Source organism: Bos grunniens, chromosome 2, assembly GCF_055505025.1.
Source record: "Bos grunniens cultivar Pamir isolate PY7600 chromosome 2, Bosgru_T2T1.0, whole genome shotgun sequence".
Classification (NCBI taxonomy): Eukaryota; Metazoa; Chordata; class Mammalia; order Artiodactyla; family Bovidae; genus Bos; species Bos grunniens.
Window position 1 is genome coordinate 65,763,314 of NC_141166.1, and position 23,007 is coordinate 65,786,320.

Here is a 23,007-nt window from a genome sequence, read left to right on the forward strand (position 1 = left end):
GGGTTTCTTTTTTATTTCCTGGTACAAGACAATTCTGGTTGCTTCAGGAGAAAAGCTTGACTGCATGACAGGTGGGTGTTCTGTGAAGAGTTCCTGTTTTCTTGATGGACCCAGAGCCGATATGTGGGACCGCCTGGGAGCACCCTACATGAAGCACACAGAGGGCAAGACTGTGGCCAGTGGGGTGTTTTCTCCCTCTACTTTTAAGAGAACAAGGGTTTGCAGCAGCATCAGCAGTATCTCACCAGGGCAGCCAGGGAACCAGAGTCCAGGGGAAGCTTAATGGAGCAAGCATGCACTGGCTGTGTGCTGTAGACTGTAGCACAGCAGAGACTAAGAAAGCCATCGAAACCCTTGTTACTCTGTTCGGGGATCAGCATCATGTGTGGCACTTGGGAGCTTATTAAGATGCACAGTCCTCATTCCTGACCCATGGATCCAAATCGAGGTGTGGACGAGATCCTGATGCAACTCCTGTGCACATTATAGTTTGAGGAGCACTGCTGCTCTAATCAGACCACAGCACAGACACTCCTCCCTCCAGGAAGTCTTCCTGGTACTCCTTTCAATACCCCAGCACTCTGTCACCTGGATCTCCTCTGTGTCCTCATTGGCCTTGTTGCTGCAGGTCTGCATGTCCCTTCCTCAGAGGTGAGTGCTAACCCAGATCATTCTGTGCTCACCTTGCACACGACCTGATTCAGAGTATATTCTAATCAGAAGGCCCACTGGGCCGGTGAACCAGTGAATGGGCAGGTGATCAATGAGACAGACATAACAGCCTGAAACTCATGGAAGACTAGGTGTTTATTTTTGCTGCTTCTCAGACAAGCTCCTCAAGGTAAAAACAAAACATACAGTTTCAATAGCATAGATTTTAAACGTTCAACCTCATACCATGGCATTTCAGGTTTCCAGAGCACTTTGGTTCAGGCACTTTTGTACCTAGAGGCACAGAGAATTTCCCAGGCTGGAAGGGAGTGACTTATTCTCATGGGGGTGCTGTTGTCAGCTGCCTGGTGAGGTACGGAAGAGCAGCAGATGACACCAGGTCAAGGCCAAACACACGGCCCACCCTGCCCTTCATGAGCGGGTTGTCCAGTTGGGGTGTGGTCAGGTCCTCTGCTGCACCTGCCCCCCTGAGGAGCACCTGCAGCAGAAGGTGGGCAGGGAAGGGGAGGGAGCATATTAGACTTGGCTCTGTGTCAGCATCTTTGGTGTAAGGAAACATCCCAGGCTCAGGGAGGGCCGGAGAAAAAGGGCAGCTAATACTGAGTTGGGCTGACAATCCTTGGTGAGTCCCAGCTGCCCATGTTCTCCCTGCTTCCTATCAGCAGGAAATTGACGGGCATTTTTGTCAAGCAAATGCTGAAATCTCTGCTTCGCCCACCACCTTTCCAGTGAGCTTCTCTGAGGCCAAGGCTGCCGCTCCATCAGGGCCCATCTGGGAGGTAAGCTCATGCCGCTCAGCTCTTGAGCAGCAGACAGAAACATCCGCAGGAAGCAGGCAGTTTTGTCTGCACTGCTTTCCCTCCATCAGTCACTGGCCTAATGAGATATGCTTGCACTTGGCTCCTTTTTTTTTTTTTCCTTTTTACTCAAGGACCCTAATGCGCTCCACAGACATGAGCTCATGCAGTCTCCATGGGGAGGCAGGAGCATTCGTTCTGTGGCACTCCTGGGTCAGCTTTTGCCAGCTGACTCTCTTTATTTCATGAGATGATTAGATAATATCACCAACTCAATGGATGTGAATCTGAACAAACTCTGGGAGATAGTGAAGGACAGGGGAGCCTGGCGAGCTGCAGTCCACAGGGTCGCAAAGAGTTGGACACGACTTTGTGATAGAACAACAGGATGCCCCCTGGCCTGGGAGACCTAAGAATATAAGCATGACCAATGTCCCCTTTCAGGGTACATCTCCCTGATGTCTTCCATCAGGACCGTACCCCATTGTGTTCAGAGATGACACATCATTCCGATGCTGCCAGGGGTTGGGGGCTTAGCCGAGAACAGCTGTTTCTCTCTACAGGGGAAATAAAAAGTTTCAGTATGAATCAGTGAGGGACAGCATACAATCCAAGGACACATGTTCTGTGGCCTCTCTTGTGCTTTGGGGCAGCAGTGTTCCCAGTTTGTAGCTTTGGTGGAAAAGACCTGTCACCTTACCCCCCACAGCTATTTTGAAACATAACCCTGCATTAGGAAGAACCTGGAGCCAGTGTAGCTTTGGGGTGTTCAGAAGGCAGGTTCTCTGCCTGGCGGCAGCAGGAAATTAAAAAAATCCCCAGTGTCCTTCCACAGGACAATTCAGTGAGGACTATCCATCCGTCAGCCCTCTGGCTGGGGCCCCGAGAAAAGCAGGTCTTGTTTTCCCCTCCCCCTTGAACCAACTTTTAGAGGGTCTGCTCTTGGGGAGACGTTCAGACTAATGATTTACAAGGTGAGAAGGCACAGTGGTTTAAAGAACAGTCATCACCAACTTAAAGAAAGAAAAAAAAGTACACTTGTTCTCAAGACAGGGTTAATTAGTGGCTCCGGTAAGGAGGTGATTTCACACTCCCACAGGAGGATCAATTTGCAGCTGGCGGGGTGATTTCTGACTTTTAGGGAAAAAAATCTCCCCAGCTCAGGGAGGATTAGGGGTAGCAGCCTCAGCCCCAGTTGTTCCCCCTTCCCACCTCCTAACCTGGCAAAGGATGAACCTACAGGTGGCTCCCTGGGCACAGACCTGGGCTCACCCCCAGTGCCCTCAACCCCACCTGGCCTCCTCCTGCAGCCAGAGGAAGGGCGGCACCCTGCTCCCCGGTGACTGGTCAGCTCTGTGCACCTGGATTGGGCTCCAGGCAGAGCTCCTGTCTGCCCTGCTACCCGAGAGCCTCAGCTCTGCAAACGCCTAGGGAAAGTAGCAAAATGGGCAGGGAGCAGGGAGGCGCACACATGGATGCAATCATCAAAGTACAAGCCTCTCATTGCCTTTTCTGTGCCACATCTGCTCAGCTCTGCAGATGTTACAAGTGTCAGCTGCCCTTCTCCTAACATCTGGCACTGGCTTTGAAATCTACAGGTTGAAATCTCAGGGACTCAACTTTTAAGCTAAGTAAGTGTAATTGTAAATCCTGTTATCTATATGAAATACATGTGGACATATATATATCACACACAGGTGTGTCATTCTGAATATTACTGCACACATCCCAGGAATCCAGACCTCAGCCCACCAACTTGTGTGTAATTCTGCTGTCCTGCATGATCGAGAAGTCCTGGCAAACTCCGGGCACTGTCCTGCCTGCGTCTGGTTCCCCGGAGCTGGGTGCAGGCCCATCACACATGGCTTGTCTTCTGGGCCAGGGCGTGGTCCACTGGCAGTGTGAACCTGACGAAGCCATCTTTCTCCCAGCCCCTCCGGATCTTGGTGAGTCTGCGGCTGATGCACGGCAGGAGAAACAGGCCTTTGGCCAGGATGATAACACAGGGCACCAGCAGGGTGAGGGTGAAGGTGGGGGGCAGGAAGAACTTGTAGCGGCTCTCCTCAAAGGCGCGGGTCCAGCCGTAGGTGAGCGTGTGCAGGGTGCTCAGTACCAGAGCCACAAAGCCCAGAGTGGACTGCGGGGGAAAAGAAGGCTGCAGTAAGGGTGAGGATGGACATAGCGATCCCACCAATGACAGAGGGGAAGGAAGCAGGGTGGCTTTAGTGGGGCTCTGGGTTCAAATCCCAGCACCGTCACTCACTCTCTGCATGATCTTATTACTACCCAAACTCTCTGAACCTCAGTTTTCCCAACAGAAAAACGGGAACAATGCTCATATGCCAATGTGTGTAAGAATTGATTGGTTCAGAAGGATTCAATAAAACAACAATGCTTTTCCCCAGACTGTATTATTCATACCTCTAGTGGCTGCCAAAGGACTTAAGATGGAATTAAATTCAAAGAAGTTTAAAAACACATTAGTAGTTTTGTGTATATATTCATGCATATAGAGTAATAAGTGTCTGCTAGCATATCAAAATCATAATTTCACAGATAATATTTGGCATAAGATAAGGCCAGGAGAAAGACAAGTGGATTTTAAGTTGATTTAAAGGTAAACTCAGGGACTTCCCTGGTGGTCCAGTGGTTAAGAATCTGCCTTGCAATGCAGGGGACGCTGGCTCCATCCCTGGTTGGGGAGCTGAGATCTCACATGCCATTGGGTGCTGCTGCTGCTAAGTCACTTCAGTCGTGTCTGACTCTGTGTGACCCCATAGACAGCAGGCAGCCCACCAGGCTCCCCCGTCCCTGGGATTCTCCAGGAAAGAACACTGGAGTGGCTTGCCATTTCCTTCTCCAATGCGTGAAAGTGAAAAGTGAAAGTGAAGTCGCTCAGTCGTGTCCGACTCTTAGTGACCCCGTGGACTGTAGCCTACCAGGCTCCTCCATCCATGGGATTTTCCAGGCAAAAGTACTGGAGTGGGGTGCCATTGCCTTCTCCAGCTGTTGGGTGGGGTATGGCCAAAAAGAAGAAAAGATAAAACACAATGCAAAAAGTTCCCTTGACACCAACAGTGAAGATGGCTCTCAGGGGCCTCTAGGCTAGGTGTCTTCATGCTGTATACAAAGCCCATAGCACCACAGAGATGCTGCCCATGGGTACTGGTCCCTTACTTCCTGCCCGTGCTCTGAGCTACAAACACCCCAGGTACAAACCCTACCAGGATTACTCTCCTGCCTGGAAGGAGATTAGTGATGCTAAGGAGATCAAGACCATCACAAATCCGAATGGACATGGTCCAGGCCATCTTACAGCAGAGCGTCCCACCCTTGAGCCAGGTGTGGGCTTTTGTGGATGACTTCCAGCCACGAGCAGCTCATCACCCCAAGTGCTATATAAACACGACTTTCTATGGGGACTACAATGTGAAAATAGCCAAGAAGTGCTGATCTGTAACTCTAGCCTCTGGGAATCTTTTTGCAGGCAGGGTTTCTTGCAAACTACAAATGACGCCTTCCAGATTTACTGTTGGTGCTATCCTCAACTGACACTGTGACCCTCAGCAAGTCACTTCATTAGCCTCAGAGAAAAGGAAGTGATTAAAAAAGCTGAAGTCAGAATTGTGGGGAAAGCGCTGTATCGATGCAGCATTCTGCAGCCCCCAGACCTGGCAGGCAACAGTGCGGAGCAGAGCGCACCTAGGGTTAGGGCTTTGTAGAGGTTGGGGAGGGGGTACAGGGCACTGAGAGAGTCCTGGTGGGAGAGACCTGTGTTCACTGCATAAGGAATATGCAATGACCCATCAAGCAATGAACACACGTGCATTTTCTCCAAGGAGACACTGCAAGGGTCTAATTGAAATGTGGCAGCTTGATGGTACCTGAGGGTGCTTTTTACAGGTTGGTTTTGAGCTTTCCACGGAGAAGCTGTAATTGGCCTCTTGGATTTCCTTCAGGCCCAGCTTGTCAGCATCAATCCAGGGGCTTGGCTGAGAGATGCTGTCTTGTTTTCACTCTCCTCAGACACGGCTCTAAATGGGTCTGATTTTACTACCGTACCTCATGCTTACTCCTCACTAGCATGGGCAGCGCTTTGCTTATACCCACTCCAGTGTAAACCCAAGATGGTGAACCTCAGTAACTGTTTCAGAAGAATTGCTTGTAATGCTTCTACTAAAAATAGTAATAATAAATATTTTCTAATGGCTATACATACAAGTTCATAAATAGGTTCACAAGTATAATGTTTTAACCCTAAGTAAAATACTAGCTGGGGTCCCCTTGTGGCTCAGTGGTAAAGAACCCACTTGCCAAAGCAGGAGACATGGGTTCGATCCTGATTGGGGAAGATCCCACAAGCCTCAGAGCAACTATGCTCGTGCATGACAATTACTGAGCCTGTGTTCTAGAGCCCAGGAGCCGCAACTACTGACCTCGATCCCTGGGTTGGGAAGATCCCCTGGAGAAGGAAATGGCAACCCACTCCAGTATTCTTGCCTGGGAAAATCCCATGGACAGAGGAGCCTGGCGGACTGTAGTCCATGAGGTTGCAAAGAGTTGGATATGACTTAGTGACTGAACAAGAAAAAAAATACTAGCTGCCAAAAGATCCCATCTCTATCCTTCCTTAGCCATCTCTGGTTCTTCTTGGCTTTGTGACCACTTCAAGGATCTTTTTATCACATCCTTAACAACTTCTTGGCTCAGTACAGCCTGTTGGGAAAGGCCATGGTTGGCTCTGTGCTACCCACAGGTACTTCAGTTATCAGATGAAAATGGTTGGCCCCCAAATGGGAGGCTTCTTGACTGTGAGTCACATGTAACCAGAGTCACTTCCAGACCTGTCCAGAATTCCAAATCTCCTAGCAACTTCTGAACCACACTAACTTTTTCTAAGTTCTGATCTATTGATAATGAAGACTCGGGTTAAAGAAGTTCCCAGCATTGAGAAAATATTTGGGATTAATATCCAGAATATATAGAGAACACTTTAAACTCAACAACAACAAAAACAAACAACCTAACTCAAAAATAGGTAAAGTACTTGAATAGAAATTTCTCCAAAGAAGATATATAAATGGTCAGTAAACACATGAAAAGATGCCCAACATGAGGAAAATGTAAATCAAAACCACTCCACATCCATTAGGAGGGCTACTATTAAAAACAAAACGAAACAAGAAAAGTGTTGGTGAGGGTGTGGAGAAATTGGAACACTTGCTGCTAGTGGGAGTGGAAAGAATGCGGCTACAACAGAAGATGGTGTGGTGATTCCTCAGTGAATTAAAGAACACTCACCATGTGCTTTGGCAATTCCACTTCTGGTATATAGCCCAAGTAACTGAAAGTAGGCTCCTGAAGAGTGCTAACTATAAGCCCAGAGTCCTCATCTGACCACAGAGTAATTCTCCATCAGGAATAAATCTTCAACTAGCCTTCCAACCACCCCGATATTTCCCAAACAACTTTCAAGTCCCAAACTACTGCTCTCCTTACTCAGATGAATTCACTGGGTTTTGCTGAGATGGCTGGGATGTGCCTTTTCATAGCCGGAGACTGTGTTTCTAAATATGGCTGCATAGTAACATCACTTGGGGAGCTTGGGAAACATCTTAATGCCCAAGTGCCAGTCCTGGGAATTCAGATTAAATTGGCTTGGGATGGGGCTCAGACATTGGTAGTTTTTACAAGTTCCGCAGTGATGCTGTTTGCAGACAGGACTGCTGCTGCTGCTGCTGCTGCTAAGTCGCTTCAGCCGTGTCCAACTCTGAGCAACCCCATAGATGGCAGCCCACCAGGCTCTGCCATCCCTGGGATTCTCCAGGCAAGAACACTGGAGTGGGTTGCCATTTCCTTCTCCAATGCATGAAAGTGAAAAGTGAAAGTGAAGTCGCTCAGTTGTGTCTGACCCTCAGTGACCCCATGGACTGCAGCCTACCAGGCTCCTCTGTCCATGGGATTTTCCAGGCAAGAGTACTGGAGTGGGTTGCCATTGCCTTCTCCGGCAGACAGGACTAAGAATCACCAATTTGGGAGATTCTCCTCACCTGAGACTTTCTAGCTTGAGGCTGAGACATCTTCGTGGCCCCTCTACTCAGGCTGTTTGATGGGGGTGGACCCAGTCCTTTCTGTTGCGTTGACAAAGACCCACCCAGTGTGAATGGGCTCACACTCTGCACTGTGATACCTTCCCAGATGCTGCAGCAGTGAGAACCCACCCTGGCCCAGGAACGAGTCCTGGCGGCCCCAGTGAGGCCTAAGCACCTCCCTTGGTGACGTGTCCTGGGGCTCCAGTGTTTTGCCCATGCTCTCCACTGTCCCTGGCCCTGATTTGGAGAGTGATGGACTGTGCTGGGCAAACAAGACATGCCCTGGGAGACAATAAAGACCTGCTCCCATTCAGACATCCTTTTCCCTTCACTATCCAGAATCCCACGGTGACAGATGGCAGGAGGCCCCAGCCTCGGGCTGATGGCTCACAGAGAGGGCTGACAGCCAAAGACCGGCCAATGACAAAGGGCCTTTTGACTTTCCAATCCCAACGAGAAGCTTGGATGACTCCAGCAAGTTTGTTTCCCTAAAACTCACTCTCCTTGGGAACAATTTAAAAATCCCAGAACAGCCAAAGGGAGGCATGGTCTTGGGGCAATTAATGACCCCCACAACAAGCTAAGGCCATTTCTATTATATGTAAGCTTGTTAGTGAGAAAGAAACCACCAGTTGTTGCTGGCTCCTGCCAGTGCTCAGTTACTGTGGTGGGAAGGGGCTTTGGACCATTGCTCACAAGGCTGGGATCAAAGCAGACCTCTGCTATCATTTCAGGCAAGTGGCTAGAGCAGGCAAGGCCATAGGAAGCTCCTCTAACTATGGGGCAGAACTGAGGTGCTAAGAGCTGAACCCTAATTTCTCTTCCAGTTGAGTTGCACTGACCTGGGTATTCTGCAATCTGACAATGTTTAACTGGCTTAAGTAGGAGCAGTTGGCACAGCCCCAAATAATAGCAACAAAAACACCCAGATAAACAAAACCCCAAATTAAAAACTTATTGAAAACAGCCTCAGGAACGTAAGCACAGGTCAACTTGTTGAATCAACACACTGTTTTGATGGCTTGTAGCTCAGTAAATCATTAGAGACCCAGGGGTCAGGCCAGGCCCACTGGGAACCACGTTGTCTCCACAGTCAGTTTCCAGGCCCTGGTGACCTGCTGCGGTCATTCTCGGCTGGGGAGGAAATGTGATCAGGGTACTCCTTGTTACAGAGTAGCACTTACCTTACGGAGAAGCTCACCTCAGAGAGTATACAGCCACCATTTGGGTGTGTGTGTCATGCACTACACATGTCCTCAACAGAGATTCTCCCAGTGACTACAGGAGGCGGACACAGACAAGTCAGGCCACAATCAGGATGCTCGGAGAGGCTAAGAAACTGTCTAGTGGTGCAGGGCTGGTCAGTAGTGGTCTTGGAACTGAAACCCAGGTCTGCTGGCTCCACCATCTCAGAGACTGTCACACACCGCATGGCATGCACTTAAGTCACTCAAAGAGCTTATAAGACAGATTCTAGAGCCAACCCATAGATCGGGGTAGTCCTGGGTATCTGCATTTCTCCAAGAGCTCTGTGACTTCTGACTTTTTGATGTCAGCTCACCATAAGAATCGCATTTTCATTACCACCCAGGACACAATGATGTCTATCCACATATGTATCTATAACTACTGAGCTGATACAACTGAAAAAGAGATGTCTGTGCTTAGAACATGTAAAGTGCCCTGAAATTTTGGGAGACATTCTACTCTATTTAAAAAGCTTGTTGTAGCCCCAAAATTGATTTCATGACCCATCAATGAGTGCCCACTGCAGTTTGCAAACCCTGCCTTGGACCATTCTAAGGCCCTCAGGGGAGTCTCTTGGCCTCCCCTGAGTGCTGAGTGACTCAACTGTTCAGTCTCTTGCTGCTTTCTACTGGGCTCAGAAATGGGCAATTGGTAGCTTAGTGATCATGGAAATGTGGCCACATGCCCTGAGAATAATGGCAAATCACTTTGTATTTGTGTTTTACACATAATCTTGCACAGTGAGTCGCAGCACCTCTGGAGGGAATTCACTCCACTTCACAAGAGTGTAAGTAAGGTAAGGCTTAGAGAGTGCATGATCTGCCTGCCTATGGTTCCAGAGCTGGAACAAATCTGTTCCTCCTCCATGTCAGCACTCTTGAGAGATAAAGCATTTGAGGACAGAATGTAGGCACTGGATTTCCACAAGTAAAACCCTGCCTTTCCACCCCTCTCTTGGCCTTCCACCCCCCTCTTCCTGCAGCATCAGCAGGACTTTCCTATTTGTATTTCAACTCTTCAGTATGTAAAGCAGAGCGGCTGCTGAGGTCCCTGTCAGCTTTTGCTAACAAAACCAAATCCCCCGGCTTTCTCTGGCAGCAGGAGCCGGGGCTTGTAATCTATGGCTGCTTAAGGAAGCAACTTTCTGGTGAGGGGAGCAAACTGCAGCCTGTTTTAATTGTGGATAAACCATGCACCCTTGCAGACTCCAGGCAGGAACTGGAAAATCCCAGATTTGTGTGTTTGACACATGAGGATTAGTGGCAGATAAATAAAATTCTTTCTTCCCCTCTTTTGCCAGCATGTAGTCAGGCCTAAGCATTCCTCCAGAGACCTTCCAAGATGAGCAGAGCCAGTGAGAGTCAGAAACTGATATAAAACACCACGACTCTGTTTCGTTCTAGGGTGTGCATGTGTCCCCAGTTAGGAACAATAAATTGGGATTATATAAGAGTACCACACCATTGATGTCCCTGTTGGAATCTCATGCTGTGTCCTTGCTGCACAGAGAAGATATGCAACAGATGTTTGTTGGCAGTGGGGGCGGAAGTGATAGCTGTTCCCTGCCCTGATACCACGTCGATGGTAGAACCCAGTATTAGTCAGCACTCATCACTGGAGTGGGTGAGTTAGTGTGTCAGTACCGGGGGTTGACCACGTGCTCTGTATAGAGAACAGTGGGCGATGCCAGAGGAATGCAAATGTCCCTTCCCAGTTGTCCTTAAAATTAAAACATGGCTATGCCTGGCTTTAGAGGACGAAACAGCAACCCACCCCAGCATTCTTGCCTGGGAAATCCCACGGACACAGGAGCCTGGGAGGGCTACAGTCCATGGGGTTACAAAGAGTCAGACATGACTGAGCAACTGGGCATGCACACGTGCATGCCTGGCTTGTTCACAGGCTAGCACAATGCTGGGTGCAGAGTATGTGTTCAGTAAACACTGAGTGAATAAGTGCATGAAGAACCTTTGCCACTAGTAGCAGCTTCCCAAGTGTGTTCTGTAGAGTGTAGATAGCTGTTATGTGGGTGGCGGTGGTGGGGGAATGGGGTAGGGAGGGTGCTACGACTCAAATAAGTTGGCTGAACAAGGTTTGCCTGTGGTAGACATTAATTTGATGTGCCAAAGTGCATTGTGACTAATTCAGGGGGCAGCGGATCTTTTCCCAAATGTATTTGACCCCACATGTCCTTTTTCATAGGAGCAGTGTCCTTTGGGAAATGCTGTGGTTTATTTCCTATAAATTGGAGACCCTCATGCTCACCTCCCATCCACTCTGCATGAATCAAGAGGTCAAAGGGAATAACAGGGCCCGGTTGAGCTGAGGGTGCTGGGTGGGCCGCTAGATTCACTCAAGGGCTCGCTGACTCCCTAGCCAGATCAGTGACACATCCAGTGACTCCATGTTATAGGATTTTGTTTCAGAAGCCCAAGAATTGCAGAAACTGAGAACGTGTAGTCCAGGGTTCAGCATTCTGCCATCTGATTTTTTCACGTGCCTAAGTCTGGCTTCCCCAGATGTTGTGAGGATGAGCTGGTCCCAGGCAGCCCCTTTCTCAGGAGACCTGGGTGAGCCTGCCAGGCTCCCAGGACACCGGAAAGAGTGGTTCTGTTGCACAGATTATGAAAGCCCAGGCAGCATGTGGATGGGAAGGCGCCTGCAGGGCCCAGGCTACCTTACCTGGACAAAGCTGAACTCCCTCCAGTTGAGTGAGTTTGCGATGGATGGCAGTGAGGTGACAGCCAGCAGGGACAGCATGCCAAGGGCCAGCACTCCCAGGGACAGGTAGATCTCCATCCGCCACACTTCCTCCTCATTCCAGAGGTGACTCTTATTGGTCAAGACCTGGTATAGAAGGAAGGAAAACCACGAACACTGTCCAAGGTCGATGCCCTGGGATTTGGGCCAGTGAGGAATTTCGGATGGGAGAAACACAGATACAACCAACATTTCTACTTTCCACCTCATGTAATGTGTGTCTAGCTCTGTTTGAAGCGCTTTTCAAGTATCAGCTCACCTGATCCTTAGAACGACCCTGTGAGGGAGAGTTCATTACTGTCCCCGTTTTTCAGATGAGGGAAACGAGGCACAGAGATCAAGTTACCTTGCCGTGGTCACACACACCTCAGGAGATGGCAGAGCTGAGATTAGGAACCAGGCAGCAGGCTCCGAAGACAAGGCTCTCTCCCCACGGCTTTCACAAATTTGCCTGGGGCCAGTCAACCAGAGCAGCCACATGAGCCAAGAGTAAGGAGCCAGAGAATTTGATAAGACACAAAGAACCTCCAAACATGACCATCTCTCAAGGTTTTCGGGTGCCCAAGTCCCCCAGAGGAGGGAGGAGCTCTTCAGCTCAGAATCCCATCAGCTAGGTGGGCTGCTGCCCTTGCTGCCCACCTCCCATCCCAGCCTGTCTCACCCGGGACCCTTGGTCCCTCAAGCTGCCCCCATCACTGGTTCATACTCCAGACACACACAGACACCAAATCCCTCAACATTTCCTTACTAGCCCCAGCTCTCATCTTCCCACCCAGCTCCTTATTTCTGTTTGAGAAATACAGCTTTGACTCAACTGTGGAGTCCCATACTGAGGTCACAGGTGTGAGGCCTTTGATGCAGAGCCCAGATCCAAGGTCACCTGGAACTGACTGAGCCTCATTGTAACCATTGCCAAAAACCCGCCCTGATCCTTACGGGCCAGATTCCTGACTCCAAATTAGGCAAAAATGCCCCTCCTCCCAAACCCTCCACCCTGGTACTCACCCTATTGCACTCAAACCAATCACCTAATGCCACCCTTCAAGCAGGAATTTTCTTTGTCTTGAGGCCATAAAAATTGGCTACCAACCCATGTAAAGCATCAGCTGTCCCTTGAGCCGACCAGCTGTTCTAACAGCATCCCGTTGGCTCTCCCTGGTCTGTCAGGAGATTGGCCCATGGTGCTCACAGCCCCCACATTACCTCAACTCTTTGTTCTTAATAAACTCACTCCCATCTGAAATGCTCTGTGTCTGGAAGTTCTTTTCCAACCTGCGCTTGGAATGCCATGACATCAACCACTGCTACACAGCAGGGGCCAATATCCACTCACCAAGCAGACCCATGAGCACTTAAGAAGCACCTACTTTGCCAACATCTGTTGGATCATCAAAAAAGCAAGAGAGTCCGAGAAAAACAAAGCCAAAGCCTTTGACTGTGTGGATCACAACAAACTGGAAAATTCTTCAAGAGATGGGAATACCAGACCACCTGACCTGCCTCCTGAGAAATCTGTATGCATGTCAAGCAGCAAGAGTTAGAACGGTACATGGAACAACAGACTGGGTCCAAATCAGGAAAGGAGGACGTCAAGGCTGTATATTGTCACCCTGCTTATTTAACTTATATGCAGAGTACATTATGAGAAATGCCAGGCTGGATGAAGCACAAGCTGGAATCAAGATTGCCCAGAGAAATATCAATAACCTCAGATATGCAGATGGCACCATCCTTATGGCAGAAGAAGTAAAGAGCCTCTTGATGAAAGTGAAAGAGGAGAGTGAAAAAGCTGGCTTAAAGCTCAATATTCAGAAAACTAAGATCATGGCATCTGGTCACATGACTTCATGGCAAATAGATGGGGAAACAGTGGAAACAGTGTCCGACTGCTCCAAAATCACTGCAGATGGTGATTGCAGCCATGAAATCAAAAGTGCTTGCTCCTTGGAAGAAAGGCTATGGCCAACCTAGACAGCATATTAAAAAGTGGAGACATTACATTGCCAACAAATATCCATCTAGTCAAAGCTATGGTTTTTCCAGTGGTCACATATGGATGTGAGAGTTGAACTGTGAAGAAAGCTGAGTGCCGAAGAACTGATGCTTTTGAACTGTGATGTTGGAGAAGACTCTTGAGAGTCCCTTGGACAGCAAGGAGATCCAACCAGTCAATTTTAAAGGAAATCAGTCCTAAATATTCATTGGAAGGACTGATGCTGAAGCTGAAACTCCAATACTTTGGCCACTTGATGTGAAGAACTGACTCATTTGAAAAGACCCTTATGCTGGGAAAGATTGAAGTCAGAAGGAGAAGGGGACAACAGAGGATGAGATGATTGGATGGCGTCACTGACTCGATGGACATGAGTTTGAGTAAGCTCCGGGAGTTGGTGATGGACAGGGAAGCCTGGTGTGCTGCAGTCCATGGGGTCACAAAGAGTCAGATATGAGTGAGCGAATGAACTGAACTGAACTGTGTGCTAGGCCCTGGGCCACAGAGAACAAAGACACCTGCCCTCACAGAGTTCCGGATGCCCCACTGAGCTCCAGGGATGCACCCATTGATGAGCCAGTGCAGGCCCAGAGGGTGTCTACTTCCTTCCTCCCCACGGGGAGTGCTCTTGCACCTGAGCCCCCTCCAAGCAGGGCTGACAGATCCTTCTATAAAACTATCATTTCCCAACTAGACCAGGTAGCAGAGTTCCCGGAAGTCAAGGTGTTCTCTCAGAACACTGGGAAATGCTGGTGCTTCAATTCTACCCACATGACAAGGAACAGCATTTCCCTTAGGAAATATGACCAGGCTTTAGCAGGCACATCTCCGCTTTGCGAAACAGAGTCAGTCAGGTTTTTGAGAAACTATTTCAGGAGAGGGAAAAAAAAAAATAACCCAAGTGCAGCTAGAAGATGTAATAATAAAAATGAATCTAGTGGGCTGAGCAAAAATGGTTGAAAAGTTTATGAGAAAAAGTTGAAAGAAACTGAGCAAATGCCATCCATTGAATACTTTTCCTGTAGTTTGTGAAAAATGATGGACTCTGTTCTATTTCAGGGCAGGCTGGCTCTCGCTGGTGTCATTAAGCCACAAAAGGACCAGGAGTCTGGAGACCCAGGTTCTCACCCTGACCACAAGTCCTGTGAGACTCTTGGCAACTCCAGCTCTGGGCCTGTTTCTCCACAGAGCAGGAAGAGCTCGTGTCTAAAATCCTAGAATTTTGCTCCCTTACCAAACAAATGTCATCACCAGCTAGGGAAGGCGGGGCCGGATATTACCCTGAAGGGGGCTGGGAGGTCTCCCTCCTACCTGAGCCTGGTGGAGGCTTACTCACACCTTCCCATGGCTAACAACTGCCGCTTGTAAGTCATCCCCATGTTCTGAGTTGTTTGTTCTTCAGATATACTTCATTAGTCACTCCCTTCTGCCTTTTGGTAAGATTAGGCAGTTAATGTCACAAGTCAAGAGTCTGGATGATGACACACACCACATTTGCTTGCAAAATGTCTTGTTTTTTCCCTAATATTTCCACTCAGCAGTGATGCTGGGAAGGGGTTGGGTGAGGCGGGCAAGGGAGTAATGGGTGTTGAGGAACCTGTGTGAGCATCTGGATATTAGGCCGTGGGGGTCTCATCCAACCATAGTGCTGTTCTCAGGGCTCCCAGTGACCAGGGTCACACACGGCTAACCGGGACATAGATTCAATAGCTCTCTACTCCCCTAGGGATTCTCCCGTGTTCAGAGCTAATTAAGCTGTCCACCTTGACACGATGAGGACAGTGCTCTTCAACAAGAGATGGAATGCTGGCATCCACGCATGACGTTTCCTTTCCCTGTAGGTTTCAGCTTAGAGGCAGAAGGGTTCAGGGACAGGAGACCCAGAAGGCTCACCATGTCCCAAGAGTGGGTGGTGGTTGGCAAGAGGGTGATGCTGACCTCCAGCCAAACCCGGAGACTATGCTAAAGCAGGAGAAGGGTCAGTCTAGGGTGCTGGTGAGAATGGCTTCGCTGTCCCAAGGCCTGGGTTCCAATGCTGGGTCTGCTGCTGGGGGTCAGTCATGAGATCCAGGCAGTCGATTTCCAGAGTACCAGCACCTCTCTCTGTTATTGCAAAGACTAAATGGATGATGTTTGTGAAGTGAGAAGTGACTGGCACATAGTAGATGATTAATATAATAAATGGCTGGTGCTGTTGGTCTTAATGGCAGCTGGAAAGTTAGACTAGTCTTTCCCCAAGCTTTACCCAGGCTTCTCATAAGAGATGCCTGGTGTTAGCTTCATGGTGGCCAAGTTAACAGTCACTCAGTGAATATGCACTGGGACTCTGTGTTAGGAACCATGGACCTCAAGGGGTGGAAGACCCATCTAGTCATGGAAATCTAAGCTGGGCAGACATGTAGATGAGTGATTATACAGTGATGCAAAAGAAATATCATAGAAATATGGACCAAACACAACAGAAAACAGAGGTAGGAATGGGGAACGGGAGAGTGGCTGGAGAGGCTTAATAGAGGTTGGGTTTTGAAGGAGGAATAGGAGTTTGTCAGACTGCCAAGCTGTCTCAGGTTGGGGTGTCCAAGCTAGAGGAATGAGCTCTGCCCATTCTGAGGACAGTATGGGACCTGAGTGTGATGTGTCAAAGAAGCATTGGGGAGATGAGGCTGGGGATAGAGCCCAGATGCATTGTGAAGGGTCTGTCCTTATCCTGAGTCACCAAATGCTTTTCAGTAGTGACATGGTCAGACGTGAGATCTAGATGGTTCTCTCTGACAGCTTAGACTAGATTTGGGGTGAGAGGAAGGAGAAGAGAGTGTGTGCATAAAACATTGTCTTTGATATTAATTTTGATCTTAAAATGTATTTCTAAGGCACCATTGAAGTAAATCAGAAAGCACTAGTAAATAAAATATGATTTACCATAGATGTAAATCAGAAAGTAGTAGTTACCATTGGTAATACTATTAATAATATCAATAAACATAGTCTTAGAGGTCTTCTCTGCAGCTGGTGTACAGCTGCGTCTCCAATTCTGTGGACTTGGGGTTAAAGGAAACCTGTGTTTCCTGTGCCCAGGCTAGCGTGCTCCCTTCCCTCCAGTTGGGCAGCCAAGGTGGGCCCTGAGAGGGCAGCCTGAAGGCAGACTGGAAAAGTCACAGGTCACAAACTGCCCCCAGAGCCCTGCTGTTAGGGGCTGAATGCAGGACAACCTCAGATGCCCAGTCTTGGAGCCTGAGGGCATGGTTGACCTGCAGACTATCCAGTATCTAAACCTCCAGGTTCAGGCAACTCATCACTTCCTGGGTGTGCATCCTACTTCTGGGCTACTCTGCTGTTAACCGGCCTCCCCGCCCCCGACATACCCACAGCAGCCCTGGCTCTGCACTACAGAACACTGCAGAACAAGGTTTGGCCCCTTCGCTTGACTTTGCTATCTGTCTCTGATCCCATCCTGTGGGAGTGATGGTTGCTTGGCAACCTCCACTGGGGCCTGCAGCCTTACAGGGCTTTGAAACCCAGGGAAAATGACCTTGCACTTGCCCCTCTGTGCCTTGGTATTTGCATCATGGCAAAACTATATTAACATAATATCAAGAAGAGCCTTGGGGACTTCCCTGGTGGCATAGTGGATAAGAATCTGCCTATGAGACAGGAGACATGGGTTTGATCCCTGGTCCGGTAGATCCACACGCTGCAGAGCAAAGAAGCACATGTGCCATAGCTACTGAGCCCACACTCTAGAGCCTTTAAGCCACTACTGAAGCCCATGAGCTCTAGGGCCCATGAGTGACAACTACTGAAAACGGAGTACTCTAGAGCCCGCACATCGCAGCTGCTGAGCCTGTGTGCCTAGAGCATGTGCTCAGCAACCAGAGAAGCCACTGCAGTGAGAAGTCTGGACACGGCAACAGAGTAGCCCCTGCTTGCCTCACCTAGAGAAAGCCCATGCAACAACAAAGACCCAGCATAGCCAAAAATAAATAAATGATTGAATTAAAAACAGAAAGAGCCTTTGCAGGGCGGAGAATCTGGAGAGTGGCAGTTAGAGGGTGAGCAGGGGAAGGGGCAGCCAAGGGTTTGCCTCATGCTCTGGTGAGAAGAGGGCATCACCTTCTTCCCTCCCCGCTGCCTGAAATGCCTGCCACCCAGATCTGCCACCTCCTGGGCAGCATACCCCGAGAGGCTATGCAGGGCCTCCTGCCCAGTGGGAGAATATCAGAGAGCATCAAAACCACTAGCACTGGGTAAGACCTCCATCTACATCAGGGTGCTGAGAACCAAGGAGGGGCCATGACTTGCTCAAGGTCAAGCTCTTTGTTCTCATCAGTGATGCTAGAGGACAAGAGTCCAGAGTTCTGGCCTGCAGGCCTGCACGCCACCCTATGCCAGCTAAGGGGAGGATGAGACTGTCCTATTTCTTCCTGTGGCCTTAGGGCCTGGTAGAGTAGAACTCAGTGAATGAATGAGCTCTGGGATCACTTACTCAACTGGTAATTTGGACTTGTTTTCCCTGTAGAAATTACATGGACGTGAACATGGATCTGGAAGAGAATGGCTGGATCTGCATCCCACCTCAGCCCCTCACTGGCCGTGTGACTTTGGCCAAGTAACTTAAACTCTCTGTGCCTCAGTTTTATCACCTGTAAAATAAGGGTAGTACAGCATCTACTTTATAGAGATAAGAGCTAAATGAATTCATGCTGGGTATGTAAAGCTCTTAGAATGCTACTTAGAACACAGTAAGCTATTTTTAAAGAGTGTGTGACCATTATTTTTCTCTTTCTCTCTCGTTGCCAGCAGGTGTCTTGCTTTTTCACCTGAAGTCTGGGTTCCAACTTTCTCTTATGAAAGCCCAAGCCTACAGATGCAATGATGCCAGGTGTCCATGGGTGGGGAAGGACAAAGGCATTTGAGAAACTGAGAGCAGGGAGGCAGGAACCCAAGTGAGTAGGGGCTGAGGTCTGTGGTTCCCAGGAAGCGGCCCCACCTTGCCCCCACAGTCCTGCTCTGCGAAGTGGCCAGGCCTCTGAGGGGATGGCTGCATGGCAGATGTGCCTGGGGAGGGCACAGCCTCAGTAGGATCCCTGCTTCCCAAGCAAGAACAAAACTGCAGCTGGAACCAGGGGTAGATGAGAAGGGTCTCAATGGGTGACTTAAGTGTCCTGGAGTGTGTAGGACCCACACACCAGGCCAGAGGCTGAGGGCTAGAGGGAGAATCAAGCAGGTTCAGGAAAATAAAGAACAGCAGTGTTGCTTGCAGACCTGAGCTTTGGAGTCAGAATCAGGCCCTGTGAGTTTGTAAACCAGGAGGAAGCATCTAGGGGGCCTATTTCTGTAGGTATAGGTGCCAGGGGAGGCTGCCTGTGGTGCTATTTGGTTTGGGCTGAAGGCCCTGCATTCCCAGGAATCCTGATGGCAAAAGAGCACCATCTGGCTTTCCTAAATGCATAATTACTGTGCCCCCCGCAAAAAACATATTTCTGCAGCCTTCCCCATCTCAGATGATGGTAACTCCATCCCCCTTGGTACTCAGGCTGAGAACCTGAGCACCTCATCTATCCCAAGTCTATTACAGCAATCCTGTGTACTCAGGCTTCAAAACATGCCTTCAGTACCTTCTTGCCCCTCTGCTGCCCCCACCCCATTCCAAGCCTCCATCGCCTCTCATCAGGGTTTCTGCACAGCCTCCTAACTGGTCTCCCAGCATCTTCATCTGATCAAGTTAGAAGATCTTCTAGCTTCTCCACCTGGTAGCAGAGTGAGCCAATTAAAACCCCAGATGGATCATCAATCCTCTACTCAAAACCTTCCATTGGCTTAGAGTCTAAGGCCAAAGCCCTTTCTTGGCCTTCAAGGCCTCTCTGGTGTGGCTTCAGCCTCCCAGGCCTCAGCCACCACTGTCTCCCTGGGCTCCACCAAGAGGTCCTCCTTGCTGTTCCTCAAAGGTGCCAGGCAGCTCCTCTCCTTCCAACCTGTGCTCACATATCACCTACTTAGCAAGGTCTCCTACACCACCCTTTAAAATCACACCCCACCCTTCTCCACAGTTTTCTTTTCCTCCTTAGCCATAGGCATGTGTGCTCAGTTATATCTGACTTTTTGTGACCCCATGTACGTAGCCCGCCACGCTCCTCTGTCCATGGGATTCTCCAGGCAAGAATACTGGAGTGGGGTGCCATTCCCCACTCCAGGGGATCTTTCCAACCAGGGATCAACCCACATTTCCACATCTCCTTCTCCTGCATCAGCAGGCAGATGCTTTACAGCTGTCCCATGGGGAAGAATTGGCAGATGACAAGTGGAGCACTGTACCTACGGGACACCCAGTACCATGACTGGCAGGAGACGACTCACGAGGGCCGTACCTGCTTGACGGCCAGGTTGACCAAGTCGTAGCGGTGGGAGCGGCGCAGTGGCAGGCAGAGACTGTAGAGCGCGTGCAGGGCAGCGCAGAAGAAACTGAGCAGGCCGATCTGCTTGCGGTGCTGCAGCCAGTGGTCCAGCCAGTCGGGGAAGCGTTGGTACTTGGTGCCGCGGCGCAACTGCAGGGCAGCTGCCAGCACGCCGGGCAGGTACACCAGCGACAGCAGCACGTAGGCCACGCAGGGCAGCGTTGTGTTGACCACGAACACAGGGAGCTTGTAGAACTTGTTCTTGCCCTCCTGCACGTAGGGCTCCAGCACATCTCGGACAAAGTTGTAGGCGTAGAAGAAGATGAAGAGCCCCAGGGCCAGGAGGGCGGGCACCTTCCAGCCTGGGAAGAGGCGCAGGGGCATGGCTTCCACCTCCCGGGCTGAGGCCAGGGACCCCATGTCCACAGGGGTGAAGCCCATGGCCCTCACCATCTCCAAGACAGTGCGCTTGGCTTCCGGCTGGTCACTGCAGATGGGCACCTGTGGGGAGGGAGGTGGGAGGCATCAGATGGGGTCCCTGGGTGGGGCCTCAGAGAGCCTCCTGGCCAAACTCCTCACTGAATAGCCGAGGAAACTGCCAGGTAAGGTACAGCTGGAGCAGAAGGTGGCCCTGACTCCCAGGCCAGAGGCCTTTCTTCCCTGTGGTCTCCCAGTCTCTGACCCAGCAGTGCCCACTACTCAAGGATAATGGCCAACACTCATTCAACAGTGAGCATCTCACCCAGCTCATAGCCATCAGCATCCACACACAGAACACCCATCTAGGCAGCCCCCAGGAGCCCTTGGAATAGGTGCCTTGAGGACTCTGGCCTGCCCTGAGGGTTGCTCAGCTATTGGGCTTTGCATATGGCCAAGAACGTGCTGCTGTGGCTGCAGCTCCATCCCTCAGTCCACAAGTGTCCTCTGTGACCATGTCCTCTTGCCCCTTACAGCTCTCAGCCAACACACAAGGCAATCCACAAGTCAGCCCCTGCCTTGTAGCCCACTGCTCCCCTCTGTGAGCCTCCAGGCAGGTCCACTGGTGTCCTCTGGTCCCAAACACTCCATGTGTCTTGCTGACACTGCTGTGGTCAGCTGCTCTACCAACACTGACTCAGGACCTACTATGTACCAGGCTTAACACATGTGATCCCTCAGCATTGCCACAAGCCTGAAAGTAGGTACTACTGTCCACATTTTTCAGGTGAGGAAACTGAAGTTTGGGAGCATCAGTTCTCACCTCTGTGTCTCAGAAGGAATGCCCTTTCTGTGCCTGATGACATGAGGTAGGGCCGAGGCCAAAGCTGACCTCAAAGGCTTCCCCAGCCAGCTGCTGGTTCTGCTCCCTCCAGGCTCTGCTATTCTACATTCAGCCACTGTCCATTGCCTGTCCATATATGAGAGTCCCAAGATGCAGGCTGTAAAGAGGACCCTCCAGTTAGAGGGGCTGGGTACCTTGGGCTCTCCCACAGCCTGGCATGGAGTTGGCAGAGGAGCCATCTGAGCTGGACTCATTGGAAGAGGGTCTCATACACACGTGGAGCCTGGCATCCTTCCTTCAGGAAAGTGCAGGTGGCCTCTTGACATTAAAAACCATCTTGTCTTGGTTAGAGCCCCTCTTGCCAACAACTGTATGCAGCAATGGCTGTTTCTGGAGCCTTTTTCCACTTCCAGAAAAACCTGCTATTAACTATTCTGAGAAATCTGCTCAGTTCTTGGAAGCCCTTGGAATAGATGAGATAAAGTTTGGGACTTGCCTGCTTCCTCAGGACCTGGCGCAGGTTCTTCTTTCTAAGTCCAATCCTAAAAGCAAAATCTCTCTTGTTCTAGACTCCAGATAGTAAAAAGAAAGCCATCAACCTTTTCCTCCTTATTTTCTTGGAAATCAAATTACAATAGAAGAACATGGATTTCCAGTTCAAACCCCAGCTCACTAAGTTATGGGACCTGGTGTAAGTAAGCTCATTAACAACTCTGCACCACACTGCCCTACTCTGCGAAATGGAACTTTGCAGTCATGTGAGATGAGCTGAGATAACGTACATGAAGAGCCTGGTTCATCAAGGGCCTTCAATGAAACTTAGCCTTTTACATTTATTATGGTGACTGGCATTCCTCCAGCACTTACCTGCCTATTTCCATCCCTTGGACCAGACTGCAGGGTCCAGGCAGAGATGACATTGAAGGCCTTGACCACTGCACAGGTGGGGAAAAGGGAGGCCAGGTACTCAGCGTTGGACTGATGGTGCTGCAGGTGCTCCCGCTCTGTGGGATTGCTCACGTCCACCAGGATCTTGCCAGCCAGCTGGTCACTGAGGCCACACAATGTGGAGTAGTGTTCCCGGAACATAGCCACGAAGATGACCTCCGGGGAGCCCACCGCCTCCTCCTGGAGAGTCACTCGTGCTGCTGAGGGGAACAGCCCAGCCATGCGTTTGGGGTTGCGGCTCCCCACCACCACACTGAAGCCGGAGCCCACCAGGCGGGTGGCCAGGGAGCGAGCAAAGTCCCCGCTGCCCAGGATGCCCACTTTGGGAACCTCACTGGGGGCCTCAGCAAGGCTGCCATCACTGTCCACCAGGTGGTGGCTGATGAGCGGCTTGTCCATCTTTCCTGATGTTCTGGTGGCTAGAAGAGAAAACAGGAAGTTGGTCAGCTTGTGGACTGCCCCTCCTACCAGCTCCCTCTCTGTCCATCAGAACTGCATGATGGTCCAACATTCACCCAGCAGACCTTTCAGTGTTAATATGTGCCAGCATGGGGGCACAAGCTGAATAAGTCCCAGCCCCTTCTTCAGGAGCTCACAGATTCCAGAAGAGGAGAGGGAAGGACCTCTGCATTCTACTCTGTCCTTTGTCCTGAATTATTTGTTTGGTACAAATTTGTGAGAGTGAGTGTGCTGGGAAAGAAGGGTATGGAATTTCTATGATCAATGCTATGCATGTCTTTTCAAAAGCATTATGTAATAGTCAGTGTTAGTATCCGGGAGTGACCCCAACCTCAGCATCATTGGGTTTATCGGATTACTAGGAAGGGTAGACGATGCGTTCCTG

The 23,007-nt window shown here is 50.0% G+C and overlaps 1 protein-coding gene across 3 annotated transcripts in view; it reads right to left on the minus strand.

Moving 5' to 3' along the window:
• Positions 1–789: 789 nt before the first annotated feature.
• The window catches only part of STEAP3 (STEAP3 metalloreductase), a 51,782-nt gene continuing 29,564 nt past the window's right edge, over positions 790–23,007 (minus strand). For all 3 annotated transcript variants that reach the window (XM_086349762.1, XM_086349765.1, XM_086349768.1), the window contains 4 exons: positions 22,083–22,582; positions 19,928–20,455; positions 11,492–11,656; positions 790–3,606 (listed from right to left, as the gene is read on the minus strand). In XM_086349762.1, the coding sequence (XP_086205888.1) occupies positions 3,325–3,606; positions 11,492–11,656; positions 19,928–20,455; positions 22,083–22,582 (1,475 nt within the window). In that variant the 3' untranslated portion in view covers positions 790–3,324. The remainder of the gene's footprint in view (positions 3,607–11,491; positions 11,657–19,927; positions 20,456–22,082; positions 22,583–23,007) is intronic.